Source organism: Bombyx mandarina, chromosome 11, assembly GCF_030267445.1.
Source record: "Bombyx mandarina strain Sakado chromosome 11, ASM3026744v2".
Lineage (NCBI taxonomy): Eukaryota > Metazoa > Arthropoda > Insecta > Lepidoptera > Bombycidae > Bombyx > Bombyx mandarina.
In genome coordinates this window covers 2446048-2467154 of record NC_143218.1, presented here as the reverse complement: position 1 = coordinate 2467154, position 21107 = coordinate 2446048, and the positions used below count along the sequence as shown (strand labels likewise).

The 21107-nt window shown below is 39.9% G+C and overlaps 1 protein-coding gene across 4 annotated transcripts; it reads left to right on the top strand.

The window, feature by feature from the left end:
- The first annotated feature begins 270 nt into the window (after window positions 1-270).
- On the top strand, window positions 271-20179 carry LOC114247409 (uncharacterized). 4 transcript variants are annotated; one of them, XM_089731354.1, is made up of 7 exons: window positions 271-375; window positions 1832-1939; window positions 2667-2867; window positions 4085-4294; window positions 14901-15122; window positions 15461-15546; window positions 16532-20179. In XM_089731354.1, exons 2-7 carry the CDS (start codon window positions 1877-1879, stop codon window positions 19839-19841), a joined length of 4092 nt encoding a protein of 1363 aa, XP_089587480.1. In that variant the 5' UTR covers window positions 271-375; window positions 1832-1876; the 3' UTR covers window positions 19842-20179. The 4 variants fall into 4 exon arrangements, with proteins under 4 accessions (XP_089587480.1, XP_089587478.1, XP_089587477.1 ...); XM_089731352.1 differs by lacking the exons at window positions 271-375; window positions 4085-4294 and adding exons at window positions 573-834; window positions 12593-12793; XM_089731351.1 differs by lacking the exon at window positions 271-375 and adding an exon at window positions 573-834.
- Window positions 20180-21107: the final 928 nt, after the last annotated feature.

The window sequence follows — 21107 nt, the reverse complement described above, 5'->3', positions numbered from 1 at the left end:
TCACCTATACAGTAAAGCCATGTTCAAAATGGAACCGGTACAAATGTAATCTAATAATTGAAAGTGAGGACGCTAGTGCAGTGTACCGGCTCCTTAACGCCGTGCACAATAGATGAAACAAACTCTGCTCTCAATTAAAACAAATGGTAGAGCATTCATCAAGAAGTCGACTGGTAACGAAGCTTGTACGAGACTTGTTGGCGAGTAAGCGAGGCGTGAAAATCTGTGATTTGTTTGTTAATTTAGTGTTCAGCTACAGACTTAAACGTGTAATGATGGTGGCTTATTGACCGATTAGCGTTTGTGAGAAAATAAAATATTGCCTCTGGTTGCGGCTCATCGCCTTCTTCCAAAAAGTCCACCGAAAAAGTCTCGGTAAGTAACAACCATTATTGCTAAGACTTTCATCCCATCTCATCTCTTATTTAATTTCATATTAATTAATTAATGTCTCAAATTAATCAACTTCATTTAATTACGCTCTATACATTTTTCATAAAAAAATTATTCAAAATTAAGCTCTATGGTATGACACCTTCGTCTTTCCAGTTGGAAAAATAGAACTACTAGTTATTACAGTTAATTGTCATAAATCAAAAGGTTTGAAAAACTATGTACAAAAAAAAACCACTGAAGTATGTGTCTAAAAAACAAGTCCAATGCTAAACAAATGCAAAAATGGACTTGATAGATCAAAATTATTGTATGACAAACGACGAAGTTCATAAGCCCAAAGCTAATGTTTGTTTTTGTTGTTTAAATGACAGTAAAACCTTGATTCGATTTCAGTTTTGTAAACACCGGATATTCCTTGAAAATCATTTTAAAGAAAAGGTAACTTTTCTAGATCAATAAAAACCTTTAAAAAACAGTAATTTATCACAACCCGAACTACTTTTACGGCGTAATCTCAGGTTATTTACTTTAGTGGTTTGTGACCACGGAAACTGAAATAATCAAAAAGTCGGAATATATTATCAATAATAAACGTTTTTTTTTTTCTTTTCTTTCTGGCTTTTGTTACTTAGATTAAAGTACAATTTTGCCCACGTCGGTAGTGGAGGTATCAACATAATTATGCTAGGACATTTACATAACATTTACAGGCATGAACTGAAAATATAGTTACCTATTTAGTTTTACAATTTTTGTATTTAACAGTTAGTAGGAACTACAATTTTATATTATTAGTGTCTATGAAAGATGCAAGCGAGTAGACTACCTTTTTACTGGGGAAAGTTAATAGGAAGTTCATTTTGATGGGGAAGGGGATTATGTTTTTTAATAAAGTATATAGGGAATCACAATTGTTGTTAAGAATGCAGTTGAAGAATATATGATCCACAGTACCTTCCTCGGATCCACTGTCACATATTGCTGTATTTCTTACTTTGAATTTGAACAGTTGGACAGGTGAGCAAACGTGACCTAGTCGCATTCTGATAAGAATGTTAGTGGTACATTTGTTAAGATTTCTGTACTACTTAAAAAACCATGGGGAATGGGGTATTGTTGGTTGGATTATAGAATACTTATACTTAAAAGATTCCCTTTCTATGCTCCAGTCACGGAATAAAGTTTTCTTAGCAATACTTAATATATCGGTCATTGTATTATTAAAAAAAAGTGTTATCACCATGCAATGTAGCCTTTTTTGCGAAATCATCTGCATACTCATTTCCTTTAATGCCGACATGAGCAGGAACCCCGTTAGATTAAATCGTATAAATAGTTTTAATTATGCCCACAACTCGCGAAGATCAAAAATCCTAGTATTTTTTACTGTTTTGAATAGTAAAAAGGTCTTAAGACGCTATTGTTTTTATTTCAGTTGAACATACAAAACCTATTTGTGTGTGTCAAATGCCACAGTTTCATGAAAAAGATCAATCTGTTCTTGAGGCAAGTGGAACAGAGCTATTCCGCGCTCAAGGCAGAGGTACGTAATAGAGTTTCTAACATGGTATTTTATTTATTTTATTTTGCGACGTTGCACAGAGAGATTCCGTAATCCTGCCTACTCCTACTGCAAAGAATTCGTCAGTTCCGGTTAGAAAGTTTACTTCATTCATTTAAGACTGCTGTGTTGGTGGCGGCATGTACATGAGCTCTGATAAACACTTAGCACATTGTAAGCTGGACCTGCGAAAATCCAGGATATGAAGTCTGTCACTTGACTGCTGGCTCTTTCGTGTCTATTTTTCGTTATCTTTATTTGGATATGTTGAATATGGTAACGAAATAGTGTTTAAATGCCACCAACATACAATGTGATAACACAATATATACCGTGATTCAGCCATGCACCTAACCAATAAATAAAAAGTTTGACAAGTGTTCAAATCTTTCTATTAAAGGAATCTTTGGTTTTTTTTATTCATTAGATGGGTGGACGAGCTCACAGCCCACCTGGTGTTAAGTGGTTACCAGAGCCCATAGACATCTACCACGTAAACGCGCCACCCACCTTGAGATATAAGGTAGGTCTCAGTATAGTTACAACAGCTGCCTCATCCTTCAAACTGAAACACATTAATGCTTCATCATCTGCTTCACAGCAGAAATGGGCTGGGTGGTGATACTTACCCGTGCGGACTCACAAGATATCCTACCACCACTAAAAATGTATTTACTGCGCTCATATTAGGTAATACTACTATTCGCAGATTCCATATAATAATGCAAACATAACTACAAATCTCATACGAAGTAATATTGAAGTAATATCAAACTTAAATGATGTCAAAGAAATCAAAATTGAACCTTTCACTCCACAATTTGAAGATGACATTGAAATTGAAGTTAAGCTTGAAGAAGCACCCAATATTAGTAAATCAACAGTACGGAGTCTTCAAGAACCTCTACAGGTAAATGACAGTAATATTAATGAATAAAATACAATTTATTCCTGTACTGATTTCTAGAAATTTTGTTATAGCTCTTGCAACTAAGCTTGGTGTTCATTCTTATTTACACATGTAATGGTTAGTGTTCACTGTCAGTCTTGGATGCTGGCAATCAGTGGCAACTGTTGCTGTCACTAGTTATATGTATAAATAAATAAGATAAAACAGAAAATATTTACCTATTAAGTAAGCAGGAACAATTAAATTACGTGCCTACTCAAGTTATTCTGGGAGATTTTACTGCAAGCAACTTTCTTACCGTCTGAGATGTTCACCAGACAATTTTTAATCGAGAATGAGAAGTAGGGTGGGTGTCTTGTGACACCACCCTCTGTTATGAAGTAGTCTTGGCAGGCTATGTTTGACTTCTGGGAGTTCACCAACTTATAGAAGCAGGCTGCGGAACGGGAGAGAGAGAGAGCTCTTCTCCTCTCTCAGCGGCGGCCGCTGGGAGCTAGGAGTTTTAGCAGGGTGTTGGTCCAGCTTCAGCCCTTGTGAGGAGGCAGTCTCCTCCCGGTGATGGTCACGGGACGACCTAAGGGGGTCGAGGCTGCGCCGCACGCTAGCGTCACTCTATCGAGCTGGCACCAGGAAGAAGGGACGACGCGCCGGCGGCAGCCCGCGATTCGGTCCGTGTTGCCGTCGTCACTGTCTTTGCCGAACATACTGTAGAAGAGCAAGCCGGTCGGCAGTGTATCGCGTTCCGATCCGGCAGGCTGGTTCTTACCCAGCGAGATATCCCGGAACACCACTGGCATCGCCCCCGCGGAAATTGCCTTCATTGGTATTTGACGATTGCCTCAACTACCGGTCGGTCGGGTGTCCTCGGCGTGGCGCCGCGAGTCTGGTTGTAGTGTTGACCGCGGGAACCACCCCTTCTATGACCGGCTTCTGAACCCGGGCGGAGATCGGATGTCGGGTGTGTGAGTGCAGGGGAGTCGTTTAGTGCCTTGGGGCCCCAAAATACCCTTGAGTCCGCAGTCTGCTCCCAACATCTGCAGATCATCAAGTCCAACATACTCCGAGTGCCCTCAAGGGCGCGGGGAAAAAGCCAAGCCATGCATCTAAGCAATAAATAGAAAGTTTGACAAATATTCAAATGTTGCTAGTGTATGAATGTTTACTTCAACGTGAAATGTATTTACTGCCCTAATGATAGTTGATACTACTATTTGCAGACTCCACATAACAATGTTAACATGTCTACAATATTGAATAACTATAATTTTAAAGTAATATCGAGCTCAAATGATGTAAAAGAAATCAAAATTGAACCTATCACTGCTCGATATGAAGATGATGACGATGAAAATGATATTGAAGTTAAGTTTGAAGAAAAACACAATATTAGTAAGGCAACAGTACAGAGTCTTCAGGAACCTTTACAGGTAAATGTTAATAACATTAATGAATAAAATATTATTTATTACTATGTATATAAATTTTGTTATATTTCTTGCAACTAAGCTTGCTGTTGCGTGGGTTGCGTATTTCTGTTGTAGATGTCTATGGGCTCCAGTAACCACTTAACACCAGATGGGCCTTGAGCCCGTCCATTCATTTAAGCAAAAAAAAAACCCAAGCTATGTATTAGTTTGATGCAGAACACACAAGAATATGTACGATTAGATTGGATTGGCATCCAGAGTATACTGTGGAAAATAGTGACCAACTATTATTTAAGAAAATGCAAATATACAAAAAACATAGAGTTCATTTTACTCTATTCCAATTACGAAGTGCCTTTTGAAACTTCTTAGAATGTAACTCTTCACGTTTCGTATAACTTGAAATAATAATCATTTTTTGTTCATGGTCGTAAACATAATTTTTGTTAATTTTATTTTTATTGCTTAGATGGGTGGACGAGCTCACAGCCCACCTGATTATAGTGGTTACTGGAGCCCATAGATATCTATAACGTAAATGTGCCAGCCACCTTGAGATATAAGTTCTGAGGTCTCAGTATAGTTACAAAGGCTGCCCCACCCTTCAAACCGAAACGTATTACTGCTTCACGGCAGAAATAGGCGGGGCGGTGGTACCTACCCGTGCGGACTCACAAGAGGTCCTACCACCAGTAATATGAAAAAAATACAGTCAATCTAAATCATTATACAATTAATTCACACACACAATAACATAATAAATAACGTCTGTCAAACGAGACCTCGTAATTGGAATAGAGTATAAAGCTAGTCCATCATTAGGCCTGATAAAAATATTGTTGAATTCAACATCTCTTGCAAATAGTAAATTCCTACAAATCTCTCCCATACAAGGGATCGCTTACTAATATTAATGTGTGGCATTTTGGAACGATTCTCTTCAGAAGATATTTGAGAAGATATGACATTTGCTTGCTATGCAAACGTCATCTCAAACTGTTGTATAACAACAGTCACTTCCAGCATCCCTTAGGGCTACCTAGAACCAGTAACCAATACTTAACCACTATTTCCTATTTCAATCCCGTTGCGTTGAAAAAATTAATTGTTCTAATAAAAATACATACTGAACTCATGTCGCAAATAACTCCATAATGAAGCAATAACATTGTATGACAAAAAAATCACGTCATTACGGATCCTCCCGATTAACGGTGCTTTTAGGGACCTCAAGCACCGGTCACCGTCCTCGTCGAACCCGTCCCACCCACCGGACCACCTACTCTTCTCGTTCACGGTTCGACGGTTCATCTTCTGTGAGTTTTTTTTTAATTATTACCTCTAGTGAAGTTGTGTGATTTGTTTTATTTTGTCTATTTAGTGTTTCTTCAGGTTTAAATGTGTAATAATAATGGTGGTTTATTAACTGTTTGATACCTGTGAAAGTGCACAAATGTGGGAAAATGAAACAAAGCCACCGGACGTAACTTTTCGGGATCCTCCAAAAAGTCCACTGTAAAAATCTTAGTAAATGACCACCATTTTACTGAGATTATATTTCATCCCATATCATCTCAATTCATTTCATTTAATTTCATCCCAGTTGATTAGTGTCTCAAATTAATCATCTTCATTTCATTTCACTCCATAATATCATTTTTCATAAAAATATGAATAATATAAATTAAAATAAGACATGACTTAAAGGTCTCAGTTACCAGGTCATACAATCTCTTAAAAAAAAAGTATTACCTCTTTTTCTGATAAAGGAGCAAGCAGCCAGCACCTTTCTTCATCTGCTAAGACTATTTTATTTTGTACTCCTTTCATGAAAATCTCTTTGTATAACATCACACAGCTCACAGTAGTGACTATTCTTGGAGTAAGCTCTTGAATTCTTCTTCTTCTTCTGTTTGATTTTGGCTCGCGCAGCTTGCGCATTTGCCACAGAGCAAAATAAAAGGTTAGGAAACTAGGTAATCAAAAAAAAACTTGATCGGATTCGCAAGGGAAAGATTAGGAAAGTTAGAGAATATATGAAAATACATATATAAATAAGATTAAATTAAATATGTACATCATTAGATAATATAAATAAAGACAATAAACTGTATACATTAGGAGAATTCATAGATAAAAGACATAATGGACGTAGGAAAAGGAATACGTAATGTAATGAAATCAAATTTAAATACAAAGAAGAGCAATCATTTAACAAGAAAAGAAAATGTGATTAACGTCACAGACCTCAGCAATCACAGGTTGAACTATAAACAATTTTGAATTTAAAAAGATGGGCTGGAGTGGAAACATTTCCCAATGGCATGCGAATGAGACATGTTTTTACATGCTTAGCGAAATGAATTTTGAAAAACCACGGCTTTGAAGGTATTGTAGGTTGAATAGTACTATAAGGTTGAATTCAGTAAGACTTTTTTGGAGGTGTCCTCATTTTTTGTGGTGGTAGGACCTCTTGTGAGTCCGCGTGGGTAGGTACCACCACCCTGCCTATTTATGCCGTGAAGCAGTAATGCATTTTGATTTGAAGGGTGGGGCAGCCGTACAATGTCTACAACAACTATACTTGACAACAACTTATATCTCAAGGTGGGTGTCGCATTTACGTTATAAATGTCTATGGGCTCCAGTAACCACTTAACACCAGGTGGGCTGTATATATTTAATCTAATGAAATAAGTTTCATTTATTTAGTTTCTATTATACCTTTACCCAGGTTAGAGCTCCGTGAGCTCACCAACTCGCTCGGTTAGCCCTCTCAAGGTTACCAGCTTTGGTAGGAAAAAAAACTTTATATTTTTTTTTTAGAGCCAATCATGATAATAAAAGAGAACGTCAGAAACGATACAGAGAGCAGAACAGAGACAAATTGAAAAATCGTGAAGCGGAAAGAAGAAAACGTATACAACATACACAAAGTATTGCCGGACTACCTGCGTCATCAAACACAAAAAATAGAATTGAATGGAATAATGAGGAAATTGTAACTGCTACCTCTCAAAGTTTATCGGGTTGGGAAGAAACTCAACCGTCATCCATTCAAAGAAACGAGAGAGACAAAGAAATGAATGCTCTCCAGAAAAAAAGGGAACGTCAACGAAGGTACAGACAGCAGAACAGAGATAGATTGAAGCAGCGCGAAGCAGAAAGAAGAAGGAGAAGTCTACAAAATGCAGCAATGGTTACAGAATTATCTATGTAGATACCCGTATAGCTGCTGGTCGGTTATGTCGTGTTGAATCGTGTTGTATAATATATGGGAGCGGCTGAGCGCAAAGCGACGTGCGTTCGTCTCGGTGTTGTTGCCTCGACTGGCGTGTGGCGACCGGTTTCGGTCACCGCAGCATTTACTGTACTTTCGTTTGAGTGGCGAGATATTTTTTTTTACTGCTTAGATGGGTGGACGAGCTCACAGCCCACCTGGTGTTAAGTGGTTACTGGAGACCATGGACATCTACAACGTAAATGCGCCACCCACCTTGAGATATAAGTTCTAAGATCTCAGTATAGTTACAACGGCTGCCCCACCCTTCAAACCGAAACGCATTACTGCTTCACGGCAGAAATAGGCGGGGCGGTGGTACCTACCCGCGCGGACTCACAAGAGGCCCTACCACCAGTAGATGTACAGGGCTGCACTAAGGAGACGCTGCCATCCCGGGATTCTGCGATTCTGTTTCAAATAGGGCAGCACGCCATACCGGACAATGAGAAGAACTTCCACCAAGCGTGTGCTCGGTAGACCGACTGTCCAAATGTTATTGTCCGGAACTTGTATAAATATGCAAGCTTATCTTGAAAATTTCGTAGGCATCATAGGCGAGATTTAGGCATCTGCCTAATATCTTGTGTTCTGTGATGGCTACCGCCACGCCTACTTCTCCGAATACACAGAATTTATAGATGTAATGATTGTAATACCATCAGAGGAAATATATAATTAATATAACTATTACCGAAGTCATTAAATAAAAGTAAAATTGATAAATGGTTTATTATTTTAAGTTACTTTACCTTTTCTAAGCTTTACATCATCCCATACTGTTATGTTTTTAATTATGAAGGGTAGAATTAAAGACGGCCATCTCTGTTTATTAAAAATTGTATGCTAAAAGGGAAGCCAATTAAGGTGGTGCCACAGTAGCAAGTGGAAAGAATTAAAAACAGCGTGTCATAAACTGCTAGAATTGGATACTAAATTAAAAAGGAAAGAAACACTTCCTACATAAATAGTAATATAAATAAATAGTTGAGAATTTAAATAGTACTGCATATTTTTAAACTACACGAGTCAGGACAAATATTAAATTTTTAAACCCTTCAGTCTTTACTCTGTTTAAAACTGCTGTATTCACATCATTTTCACATCCAACACTGGAGCTATTTCGGTAAGTCTTCCAACAACAACTCGCTGTTTAGTTTTACAGGTGGAAATTTTTTCAAATTGCCCTTTTCTTATACAAGTAGGTACTCCTTACTTCTACCCTCCAAAGCAGGGGTGACGCGTATTTATCAAAGCAGTCAAACGGAACAGTTTCGTCTATGAAAAAACCTGGAACTGTTGTCTATGGACCGAAACAACTGTTCATTATTATTCCATAATATGTTCCGTTGTGCCGTTCCACAGCAAACAGCCAGAAACGGAAACAGTTTGGAACGAGCTCTTTTCCCTTTCACTTATTGTAATAGGATAAGATAGCAATAACATTAACCTGCATGCACATTTTAGCAAAACTAGTTTCACATATCATTATACTAATAAAAAAAATCATCAAAAGCGTCTCTGGCTCTTGTAGCGCTCTTGTACAAATGTAACCTAATAATTGAAAGTGCCGAGGCCAGCGCTTCCTAACACCGTGCAGAATAGATGAAACAAACTCTGCTCTCAATTAAAACAAATGGTAGAGCACTCATGAAGAAGTCGACTGGTAACGAAGTTTGTACGAGACTTATTGGCAAGAAAACGAGGCGTGAAAATCTGTGATTTGTTTGTTGTTAATTTAGTGTTCAGCTACAGATTTAAACGTGTACTGATGGTGGCTTATTGACCGTTTAGCGTTTGTGAGAAAATAAAATATTGCCTCTGCCATATGCCATCTCATCGGCTTCTTCCAAAAAGTCCACCGAAAAAGTCTCGATAAGTAACAACCATTATTGCTAAGACTTTCATCCCATCTCGTCTCCCCTTATTTAATTTCATATTAATTAATTAATGTCTCAAATTAATCAACTTCATTTAATTACGCTCTATACAATTTTTCATAAAAAATATATTCAAAATTAAGCTCTATGGTATGACACCTTCGTCTTTCCAGTTGGAAAAATGGAACTATTAAATAATACAGTTAATTGTCATACTCAAAACTACTCAAAAGGTTTGAAAAAACAATGTACAAAAACTACTGAAGTACATATCTATTACAAAAACAAGTTAGAAGCTAAGCAAAGGCAAAGATGGACTTGATAGATCAAAATTATTGTATGACAGCCGATGAAGTTCTTAAGCCCAAAGCAAAAGTTTGTTTTTGTTGCTTAAATGACAGTAAAACCTTGATTCGATTTCGGTTTTGTAAACACCGGATATTCCTTGAAAATCATTTTAAAGAAAAGGTAACTTTTCTAGATCAATAAAAAACCTCTAAAAAACAATAATTTATCACAATTAGAACTACTTTTGCGGCTAATCTCGGGCTATTTACTTTAGTGGTTTGTGACCGCGGAAACTGAAATATTCGAAAAGTCGGAATATATTATAGGAATAGTTTTAATTATGCCTACAACTCGCGAAGATCAAAAATAATATCCTAGTATTTTTTACTGTTTTGAATAGTAAAAAGGTCTTAAGACGCTATTGTTTTTATTTCAGTTGAACATACAAAACCTATTTGTGTGTGTCAAATGCCACAGTTTCATGAAAAAGATCAATCTGTTCTTGAGGCAAGTGGAACAGAGCTATTCCGCGCTCAAGGCAGAGGTACGTAATAGAGTTTCTAACATGGTATTTTATTTATTTTATTTTGCGACGTTGCACAGAGAGATTCCGTAATCCTGCCTACTCCTACTGCAAAGAATTCGTCAGTTCCGGTTAGAAAGTTTACTTCATTCATTTAAGACTGCTGTGTTGGTGGCGGCATGTACATGAGCTCTGATAAACACTTAGCACATTGTAAGCTGGACCTGCGAAAATCCAGGATATGAAGTCTGTCACTTGACTGCTGGCTCTTTCGTGTCTATTTTTCGTTATCTTTATTTGGATATGTTGAATATGGTAACGAAATAGTGTTTAAATGCCACCAACATACAATGTGATAACACAATATATACCGTGATTCAGCCATGCACCTAACCAATAAATAAAAATTTTTACAAGTGAGTCGTCTATTATCAAAGGTGGCAATCTGTGCATTTGGACAAAAATTTTTTATTGATATGTCAATACAGATTGATTTGAATATAATCGTCTCCTTCAAAGAATACGGTTCAAAACCTGCATTAAATAAAGGTTAATAGTTAACCTGTTATTTATCTAAGATGTCGTTCCGAAGAGCTTTGTGACTGCCAATGGAATACAAAGTCAATAATTCGTTTTTCTGATTTACCAATCATTGTCCAAAAGTCAGATTGCCGGCTTTGATAATAGTCGACTCAAGTGTTCAAATGTTTCTATTAAAGGAATCTTTGGGTTTTTTTTTATTGCTTAGATGGGTAGACGAGCTCACAGCCCACCTGGTGTTAAGTGGTTACCGGAGTCCATAGACATCTACAACGTAAATGCGCTACCCACCTTGAGATATAAGGTAGGTCTCAGTATAGTTACAACAGCTGCCCCACCCTTCAAACTGAAACACATTACTGCTTCACAGCAGAAATGGGCTGGGTGGTGGTACCTACCCGTGCAGACTCACAAGATATTGTACCACCAGTAAAAGTATATTTACTGCGCTCATATTAGGTAATACTACTATTTGCAGATTCCATATAATAATGCAAACATAACTACAAATCTCATACGAAGTAATATTGAAGTAATATCAAACTTAAATGATGTCAAAGAAATCAAAATTGAACCTTTCACTCCACAATTTGAAGATGACAATGAAATTGAAGTTAAGCTTGAAGAAGCACCCGATATTAGTAAATCAACAGAACGGAGTCTTCAAGAACCTCTACAGGTAAATGACAGTAACATTAATGAATAAAATACAATTTATTCCTGTATTTATTTCTAGAAAATTTGTTATAGCTCTTGCAACTAAACTTAGTGTTCATTCTTATTTACACATGTAATGGTTAGTGTTCACTGTCATTCTTGGATGCTGGCAATCAGTGGCAACTGTTGCTGTCATTACTTATATGTATAAATAAATAAGATAAAACAGAAAATATTTACCTATTAAGTAAGCAGGAACAATAAAATTCCGTGCCTACTCAAGTTCTTCTGTGAGATTTTACTGCAAGCAACTTTCTTACTGTCTGAGATGTTCACCAGACAATTTTTAATCGAGAATGAGAAGTAGGGTGGGTGTCTTGTGACACCACCCTCTGTTACGAAGTAGTACTGGCAAGTGATGTTCGACTTCTGGGAGTTAACCGTCTTATAGAAGCAGGCTGCGGAGCGGGAGAGAGAGAGTTTTTATCCCTTCTCGGCGGCCGCCGTCGAGTTGGGAGAACTAGGAGGGAGTTGGTCCGGCTCCAGCCCTTGTGAGGAGGCATTATCCTTCCGGTGATGGTCACGGGACGACCTAAGGGGGTCAAGGCTGCGCTGCACGCTAACGTCACTCTAACGAGCTGGCACTAGGAGGATGGGACGACGCGTCGGCGGCGGCGGCCCGCGATTCGGTCCGTGTTGCCGTCGTCACTGTCTTTGCCAAACATACTGTAGAAGAGCAAGCCGGTCGGCAGTGTATCGCGTTCCGATCCGGCAGGCTGGTTCTTACCCATCGAGATATCCCGGAACACCACTGACATCGCCCCCGCGGAAATTGCCTTCATTGAGTCGTTTAGGTCGTTAGGGTCCTAAAAATATCCTTGAATCTGCGGTCTGCTCCCAACATTTGCAGATCGTCAAGTCCAACATACTCCGAGTGCCCCCTAGGCGCGGGGACCTCGTAAGAGGTTCGGTCCCGGCCCGAAAAAAGAGGGTGGACCATGAACTCAGTCATGCATCTAAGCAATAAATAGAAAGTTTGACAAATATTCAAATGTTGCTAGTGTATGAATGTTTACTTCAACGTGAAATGTATTTACTGCCCTAATGATAGATGATACTACTATTTGCAGATTTCACATAACAATGTTAACATATCTACAATATTGAATAACTATAATTTTAAAGTAATATCGACCTCAAATGATGTAAAAGAAATCAAAATTGAACCTATCACTGCTCGATTTGAAGATGAGCATGAAATCGAAGTTAAGTTTGAAGAAGAACACAATATTAGTAAGGCAATGGTACGGAGGCTTCAAGAACCTTTACAGGTAAATAAATTATAATAACAGTAATGAATAAAATATTATTTATTACTATATAAATTTTTATAAATATTGTTTTTATTTCTTGCAACTAAGCTTGCTGTTCATTCTTATTTATTTCGTGGTAAGTGTTTACTGTCATTCTTAGATACTGGCAGTTAGTGGCACCTCTGTTGCTGTTACTACTTAAATGCATAAACTGGCGACCCGCCCTCGCTTTGCTTCGGAAACATAAGATTTTATTATTAATAGCTGAGTCTCGCGATGTTACCCGCGGTTATAGTCGTACCGCAAATGACGCCGCGGGGTGAAGCTAGTTTTAAAAAAGTAGCCTAAGTTACTCCTTATATCATCAGCTACCTATCGTGAAAGTCTCGTCAAAATCGGTCCAGCCGTTCCAGAGATTAGCTGGAACAAACAGACAGACAGACAAACAAAAATTTAAAAAAAATGTTATTTTGGTGTATGTACCGTATATATATTCTAATGTAGTAAAAAGCGGTCATATTACAAACAGACACTCCAATTTTATTTATATGTATAGATGAATAACATAAAACAAGAAAAAATATTTACATATTGAATAAGTTAGTATAAAATAACTTCCTTACTTACTGTCTGAGATGTTCACTTGACAATTTTTAATAAAAATCCCCAAATAACTTCTCTCAAGCGAAATCTTAGTTTAATACTGAACACACAAGAATATGTACACATAGATTGGCAACCAGAGGAATATGCTGTGGAAAATAGTTACCAACTATTATTTATGAAAACTTAAATAGACAAAAAACAGAGTTTAATATTAATGTGACTTGTAATCAGGGACGTATTAAATTAGGATGGGGCCCTTGGGCACACAAGAATTTGAGGCCCTTTTGGAAAGTAAAAAAAGCGAATTGTAATAACATTTTTTTACTGAGTAGGACCATTTATTATAGGTAATCAAATACGGTATGATATAATATGTCATTAATGATATTAGAATGCTGCTGGTTTTTTGGTTACGATCACGATAGCGGAAACCGAATAAATGTGTGAGAGAAATTGTTGGTCTTTAGGGGGCCCTGGGCACGGGCCCCGTGTGCCTTTATGGTAAAGACGGTATTGCTTGTAATGTAAATGTAATAGAAATGTGTAAAGTGTGGCATTTTGGAATGATTCTCTTCAGAAGTGATTTGAGAAGATATGACAAAATTTGCCTACTATGCAAACTTCATCTCAAGCATTCATCCTTGAGGCTAACTAGAGCCAGTAACCAATACTTATTCACTATTACCAGATAAAAATTACCTTAAGTCTACAGTTTTTGATAGCTAGATATAGACATAAACTTCATCGCAAGCGTTCATCCTTGAGGCTAACTAGAGCCAGTAACCAATACTTATCCACTATTTCCAGATAAAAATTACCTTAACTCTACAGTTTTTGATAGCTAGATATAGACATAATGCATACTTTATAAAAGCTGCTAACAGTTTCAATGCTCTAGTTGATTGCCCTAAACTGGACATTTTCAACACTTCTACTAAGAGAATTGAGACAACATTAATCAGTCGATGGTTGAATACAAATTTTTATTATGAATGAATAACATCGTGTAATAAAAATCAAACCCGCAAAATTATAATTTGCGTAATTACTGGTGGTAGGACCTCTTGTGAGTCCGCACGGGTATGTACCACCGCCCTGCCTATTTGTGCCGTGATGCGGTAATGCGTTTCGGTTTGAAGGGCGATGCAGCCGTTGTAACTATACTGAGACCTTAGAACTTATATCTCAAGGTGTGTGGCGCATTTACGTTGTAGATGTCTATGGGCTCCAGTAACCACTTAACACCAGGTGGGCTGTGAGCTCGTCCTACACCTAGGCAATAAAAAAAAAAAATATTAAAAATACATACTGAACTCATGTCACAAATAACTCCATAACGAAGGAATATGTAACATTGGGTGACAAATAATCAAACTCGCAAAAATTTTAAGTTGACCGGTTAGAGCTATACCAATGAGATATAAACCCCACCCAGGTCTTGAGGTGGATGACAGGATTAATGTAGTTAAGTCTATACGCTTCCATTATCCGCATAACCTGGACTAACACAAATTTCCAGGCTGATCATCCTGAAGAATTAAAAACATGTGACGGCATTGAGGATTGCTTTGGAGCCATACTGAAGACAACAGACCTGTCGCGGACCGAACTTGAAACCAAGAAAGATCTAGAAAAAACACACAGCAAATACACAGCAAAGCTGTACAAATGTGAAAAATGTTTAGTTTCCTACGATAATGAATTGCATTTGAGAAAGCATTTGCTTTTGAGGCATAATGAGGTGAGACGGTAGGGGAAGATGGTGTGAGGTCGAGGAACACTGATCATGTTTTGTTTATTGCTTAGAGGAGTAAAAGCACTCACAGGCATGTAGTTAGTAGAGCCCATAGACCTCAACAACATAAATGTCACTGCAAAACTTGAGACATGAATTCTGAATCTTCGGGCTATAGTACAAGGACTGCTCTGTGATTTCAAATCGGACTGCTTCGGGACAGAGTGTGGTGCTGATCTAGGGTAGATTCACAAGACACCCCTATTGGACTCAATAATTGACATTCCCTGGATATGTCTTGGGCAAAGAAAAAAATGTACGGACAGATGAGTTTTTGTTTTTAGAAAAATCGTTACAAGTGCGACGTCTGTGACTGTACTTACGACACGGAACTCAAATTGGAGACGCACGCCAGGAGGCATTACCTTAGGTGAGCTTGGTTTCTTGAAAATACATTTTACATGTAGACTTTCAGATAATGAAACCTTGATAGCGGTACAGCCTTAGGCCAGATTCCGGTATAAAAACACCGCCTATTTCTGCCGCGAAAAAGTATTATGGTCGTACGATAATCATCATGCCCAAACATGATAATTCTGAAACGATAGATTGCTCAGTAGCGGAACTATTCGAAATGCTAGCTCTGACGTCACGCGAGAAGAGAGATAAGTGTGTCACAAGCCAATAAATACCTCAGTGCCTTAAGACAAAGGCGTACAACCAATGTGTGTTACCAGTGATGACTTACGGCTCGGAGACGTGGTGCTTCACTAGGGATCTTTTTAGAAGGCTCAAAGTCGCGCAGCGAGCTATGGAGAGGGCTATGCTCGGCATTTCTCTACGTGATCGAATCCGAAATGAGGAGATCCGTAGAAGAACGAAGGTTGCTGACATAGCCCGTAGAATTAGTGAACTGAAGTGGCAATGGGCCGGCCACATAGCACGAAGAGAGGACGGTCGATGGGGCAGAAAGATCCTGGAGTGGCGACCACGTACTGGCAAGCGCAGTGTGGGACGGACACCTACCGACGACATAGTAAAAAGCGCTGGGTCTCGTTGGATGCAGGTGGCAATGAACCGGTCGCACTGGAAATCTATTGGATAGGCCTATGTTCAGCAGTGGACGGCGATAGGCTGAAATGATGATGATGATGATGAAGCCAACGCTTAGACCGATCGTACTTCTCTATCGCTTGTTCGGCACTCTCGCTCGCACGCTCAGGCTCGGGCGGAACGTGACACTTTTTTGTGCGTGCAGCCGGTGTTCATCGTTTTATAACACGTTGTCACGTCCACAAAATAATAATAAAAAATAATTAACATTAATTATAAATAATAATAAACTATTATAAACAATTAGTACATTTTCTTTAAAATAATTTTAAAATTGATTTATTCACAATTTCTGTTTCAAGAACTGCTTACAACCACACCATAGCAGACCGATCTGACGAACCTATGGACTACACGGATCCCCCGCTACCTTCAAAGAGTAATATACTCACGGAAGCGCAAGACGCTGTCGCATTCACGTCATTCGACGAGCCATCAACCATAGCTGCTCCAAAATCGAAGGCACAGAAACAACGCGAGTACAGACAGCGCATAGCAGCATCCAGAACATCTGCACAGGCGGTAGCCGCTAAGAAGTCGGACGCCGAAAGACAACGCAACCGGAGACTACGCAAAGCCGCCAAATTGGCCCTTATCAGTGGGTCATTAGAATCGAATACTGCACCCATTTCTCATTCAGGGGCGAAATCAAATGACCTTCAAACTGGTACTAAACCAGAGCTCACACACAAACAACGTCGTACTTCAGCATCAGAACCAGGTCCAATCACTTCTGATCAAATTGTGATAGAACAGACACAATCTACTTGGAAGACTAAATGGGCATTCTCGATCGTGAGGTTCAAATCAACTTTCCTGGACAACGATTTCGGTCACGCTTGTTCGATTTGCGACAGGCTGTGGTTCAAAAACGACCTGAAACCCATCACCGAGCCACAGCTGGAGGTGATCTCGGAATGGTTCGTCAAAGAAAATCGAAGACTGCGCCGAGAAGAATATGAAACGGTTTGCAATACTTGTAAACGTTCACTGAACAAAAAATCGATGCCGCCCCTAGCAAAAGTCAATGGATTCTCATATCCAGACGAACCGCTAGCTCTACCACCCTTGGATCCCATCAGCGAACGACTGATATCGCCGCTTCTGCCATTTATGCAAGTTCGTCGTCTGCGCCACGATGCCTCTTATGGAATCGTAGGGCAAGTGATCAACTTACCAACAGACGTACAGCAGATGGTGAAATGTTTGCCGCGCCAATTAAACGAAGACCACGTCATCAATGTTAACATCGAGCGGAATCTTGCCCATAAATCGGCCTACATCAGCGGATATGTGTCCAAAAGTACAATCAGTTCATGGCTAACTGCACTGCAGGAGTCCACATTATATCGTCTGTACGAAATCAACGTGGATTTATCGAGGCTGCATCCTACTGTGCCGTCTCTCGATGACATAAAGGATGATCCTTCGAACCGTATAGAAAATATTTCCGCTGAAAACGCACCTGAATCTGAGATATTCGCTGCAAGACAACATACCGTGATGTGGAATGAAGAAGATTGTCCGAAAATCGCACCGGGACATCAGGCGACACCACTCAACATCATTTATGACCGTCACATTGAAGAGTTATCGTTTCCATCGATCTACTTCGGAGAGCCACGTAGTTTTCACGTGGGAGTTCCAGTAACACCTTACATGGTGGCAGCCAGTGAGATACGTCGTCGCGACCGACGCGGAGCAACTCCTCAAAAAATCCTGTATGTTGCAATGAAAATATTGCGGCAGCGAATGATGGACGGGATTCACAGCACGTTCCGCAACGTTTCGGTCACTGAGAACATTACGCGAGGCATGTTAGAGGACACAGAATTCCTGAAAGAATATGTCATGCAAAACCTCGCATTCATGAAGACAGTGCCAAACTCAGTCCAGTACTGGGCCTCTCGCAAACGAGACCTCCTCGCGATGATCCGTCAGCTTGGCAAACCAACCGCCTTACTCACTATAAGCGCCAACGAAATACGCTGGACGAAACTGCTCACTATACTCCTCAAACTGAGCAAGAAATATCCTGGGAAAACGGCAAAAGATCTCGACACTTCTGAGCGTTGTGCTTTAGTGAGCGACGATCCTGTTACGTGCTGCATATACTTCTACAAGCTAGTTGGTTCGTTGATGAAAATGCTGAAATCCAAACAGTCTTACAATCCGTTCGGAAAATATTTCGTTAAAGATTACTTCCTACGTATCGAGTTCCAGCAGCGAGGAAGTCCACACGCACGTATATTGTTGTGGTTGAACGACGACCCGCGCGAGACCGTATCGGAAAGTATGCCAAGAACAGTCGATCTCGTGGAAAAACTAAGTTCAGTTGCTCGGGATGATGTGCCAAACGATTCTATCTACACCAATCAGATACACAAGCATAGTTTCACTTGCACAAAGCGTGGCGAGACAGCTTGCAGATTCGGGGTCCCGTACTGGCCTATGCCCACGACCCGTGTATTGGTTCCGATGGCTCAAGCTGATGGACGCCGCCAAAACCTAGAAGAGAAGGCCAAGGAGCTGCGTGCCTCTCTCGGAGAATGTCGATACGCATCCGTTGATGAGTTTCTTAATGCTAACGGCTTGACTTACGTTACGTATCTCGACATTGTGCGTTCAACGTTGCACCGACCGACTATAGTGTTTAAGCGAAACTTCGACGAACTAATGACAGACACGTTCAATCCGTACCTTGCCGGCGAAGTCAACTCTAAAATCGACATTCAGTTCATCTTGGACGAGCACAGCTGCGCAGATTACGTCGTGGAGTATATAAATAAATCAGCCCGTGAGATGGGTGATCTGCGTCGTGAGCTCACCACGATGATGCAAGAGCATCCAGAACAGGACTACACAGGCCAATTGAGAGCGTTAAGTGTTAAAATGCTTAACGCAGTCGAGATGTCGGCGCAAGAAGCAGCATGGTATCTGCTGCGACAACATATGAGCGAGGCTAGTCGTCAAATCGTGTATATCCCAACCGTGTGGCCGACTGAAAGGCAGTGCTGCCGCAAGCGTCGTCAGCAAATGGACCGCGAGGGCATCGACGGAGACAGCACCGATGTGTGGACCAAAAACATAATACAGCGATACGAAGAACGACATGAATCTTTAGAACAAGTCTATTTGGCTGAGTTCGCTTCGTGGTATGCTAACGCTAGCGATTTCCTTGACGAAGAAGACGACGTGCACGCGGATGACGATGAGGATTCTGAAGCTATACCTGAAACGAGAACGTCAAGAGCATCTAAAGAATATCGCAGACGACCGCTCGGACGAATCATACGGTACCGACGCTATGATATCGATGACACTGACAATTATAAACGAGAGATGGTTCTACTTTACGTGCGGTTTCGCAACGAAATGTCAGAGATTGTTGATCAAAATAAGTTTTTGCAATTATTCGACGAAAATGAAGATACCATTATGGAACGCCATAGACTATTCGAGACGAATATAAACATTGAAAACGTCGTAAAAGAACTCGAAGTGATGACGATTTTGGAAAACGATAATAACGGCAATCAAGCAAGAAGAGGAATCAAGAGCAGCGTTTGTCCAACGGTTGTTGGGAAAAGATGGTGCCAAGAACAGCGATGATGTTAACAAAATCGTTCCCCGACAAAGATTCTCGATTGTGAAACAAAGCAGTATTGCTAGTTTCTAAGAACCCACAACCCAGAACAACGGGAGATCATTCTGGAGGTCATACTTCGATTACATGGTTGTGGAGATGACACTTTGTGGTGCTCTAGTTCAGCTGTTCTCCGAAAAATCAACCACCGACTGCACGAGATTATCAGCATTTACGACAAACCATTCGGAGGCATCCACGTGTTTCTATGCATCGATTTCAAACAGCTACCACCGATACAACCGGAAGAAACAACACGTGTCAGTGCCAAAATAAAATGTCGGACTCACGCGCAGAGCAAGCTAAATACTCTTATCTCTCAACTGGGTGCCGGTATATAAGAAAGTGGTGAACATTAAACTGTCAAATGCAAACGGAAACAGTTTCTCTGGGTCCCTGCTTGTGCTATCACCATTCACAAGTTTGATGGACGTTTGATGTTATTGTTTATAAGTATTCCCCGAAACAACCACAACGGTTGGTGTACGTGGCGATGTCTCACCGCCTGGCGGACCCCGTCCAAGGGGAACGGACCGAACTGGTTTTATTACTGGTAGTAGGACCTCTTGTGAGTCCGCACGAGTAGGTACCACCGCCCCGCCTATTTCTGCCGTGAAGCAGTAATGCGTTTCGGTTTGAAGGGTGGGGTAGCCGTTGTAACTATACTGAGACCTAAGAACTTATCTCAAGGTGGGTGGCGCATTTACGTTGTAGATGTCTATGGGCTCCAGTAACCACTTAACACCAGGTGGGCTGTGAGCTCGTCCACACATCTAAGCAATAAAAAAAAATAAAAAAAGTTGCGAAGATAAATTAATAATAATAAATAAATAAATAATAAATATTTTACTAACAATCACGCCACGTTAACTGGTCCCGTGATAAGTTCGTAAAGAACTTGTGTTACAGGTACCAGATAACGGAAATAAATGTAAGATTTTTATTATACACATACATATATTTAATATACATCCATAACCCTGGAAAAGACATTTATATTTATCATACAAATATCTTCCCTTGGCGGAATTCGAACCCGCGATAGGACCGGACTTGTCGCTTCCGACCGTCGTCATAACGATGCTAGGCAGCGACGAGTCCTGGCAGGCGATGCTAGACTTCTGCGAGTCTACCATCTCGCAGGAGGCGGCGGGACGGGAGAGGGAAAGCTCTTATTTCCTCTCGGCGCAATGACGGGGGTCAGAAGGGGGCGTTCATCCAGCACAAGATAT

What these genes read in the sequence shown, in the direction of transcription:
- LOC114247409 (XM_089731351.1), top strand. Translation starts at nt 679, where the DNA reads ATGGACTTGATAGATCAAAATTATTGTATGACAAACGACGAAGTTCAT. An exon ending in GTCTTCAAGAACCTCTACAG is followed by an intron (nt 2,868 to 4,084) that starts GTAAATGACAGT and finishes TACTATTTGCAG; the next exon opens with ACTCCACATAACAATGTTAA. An exon ending in GCCAGGAGGCATTACCTTAG is followed by an intron (nt 15,547 to 16,531) that starts GTGAGCTTGGTT and finishes TTCTGTTTCAAG; the next exon opens with AACTGCTTACAACCACACCA.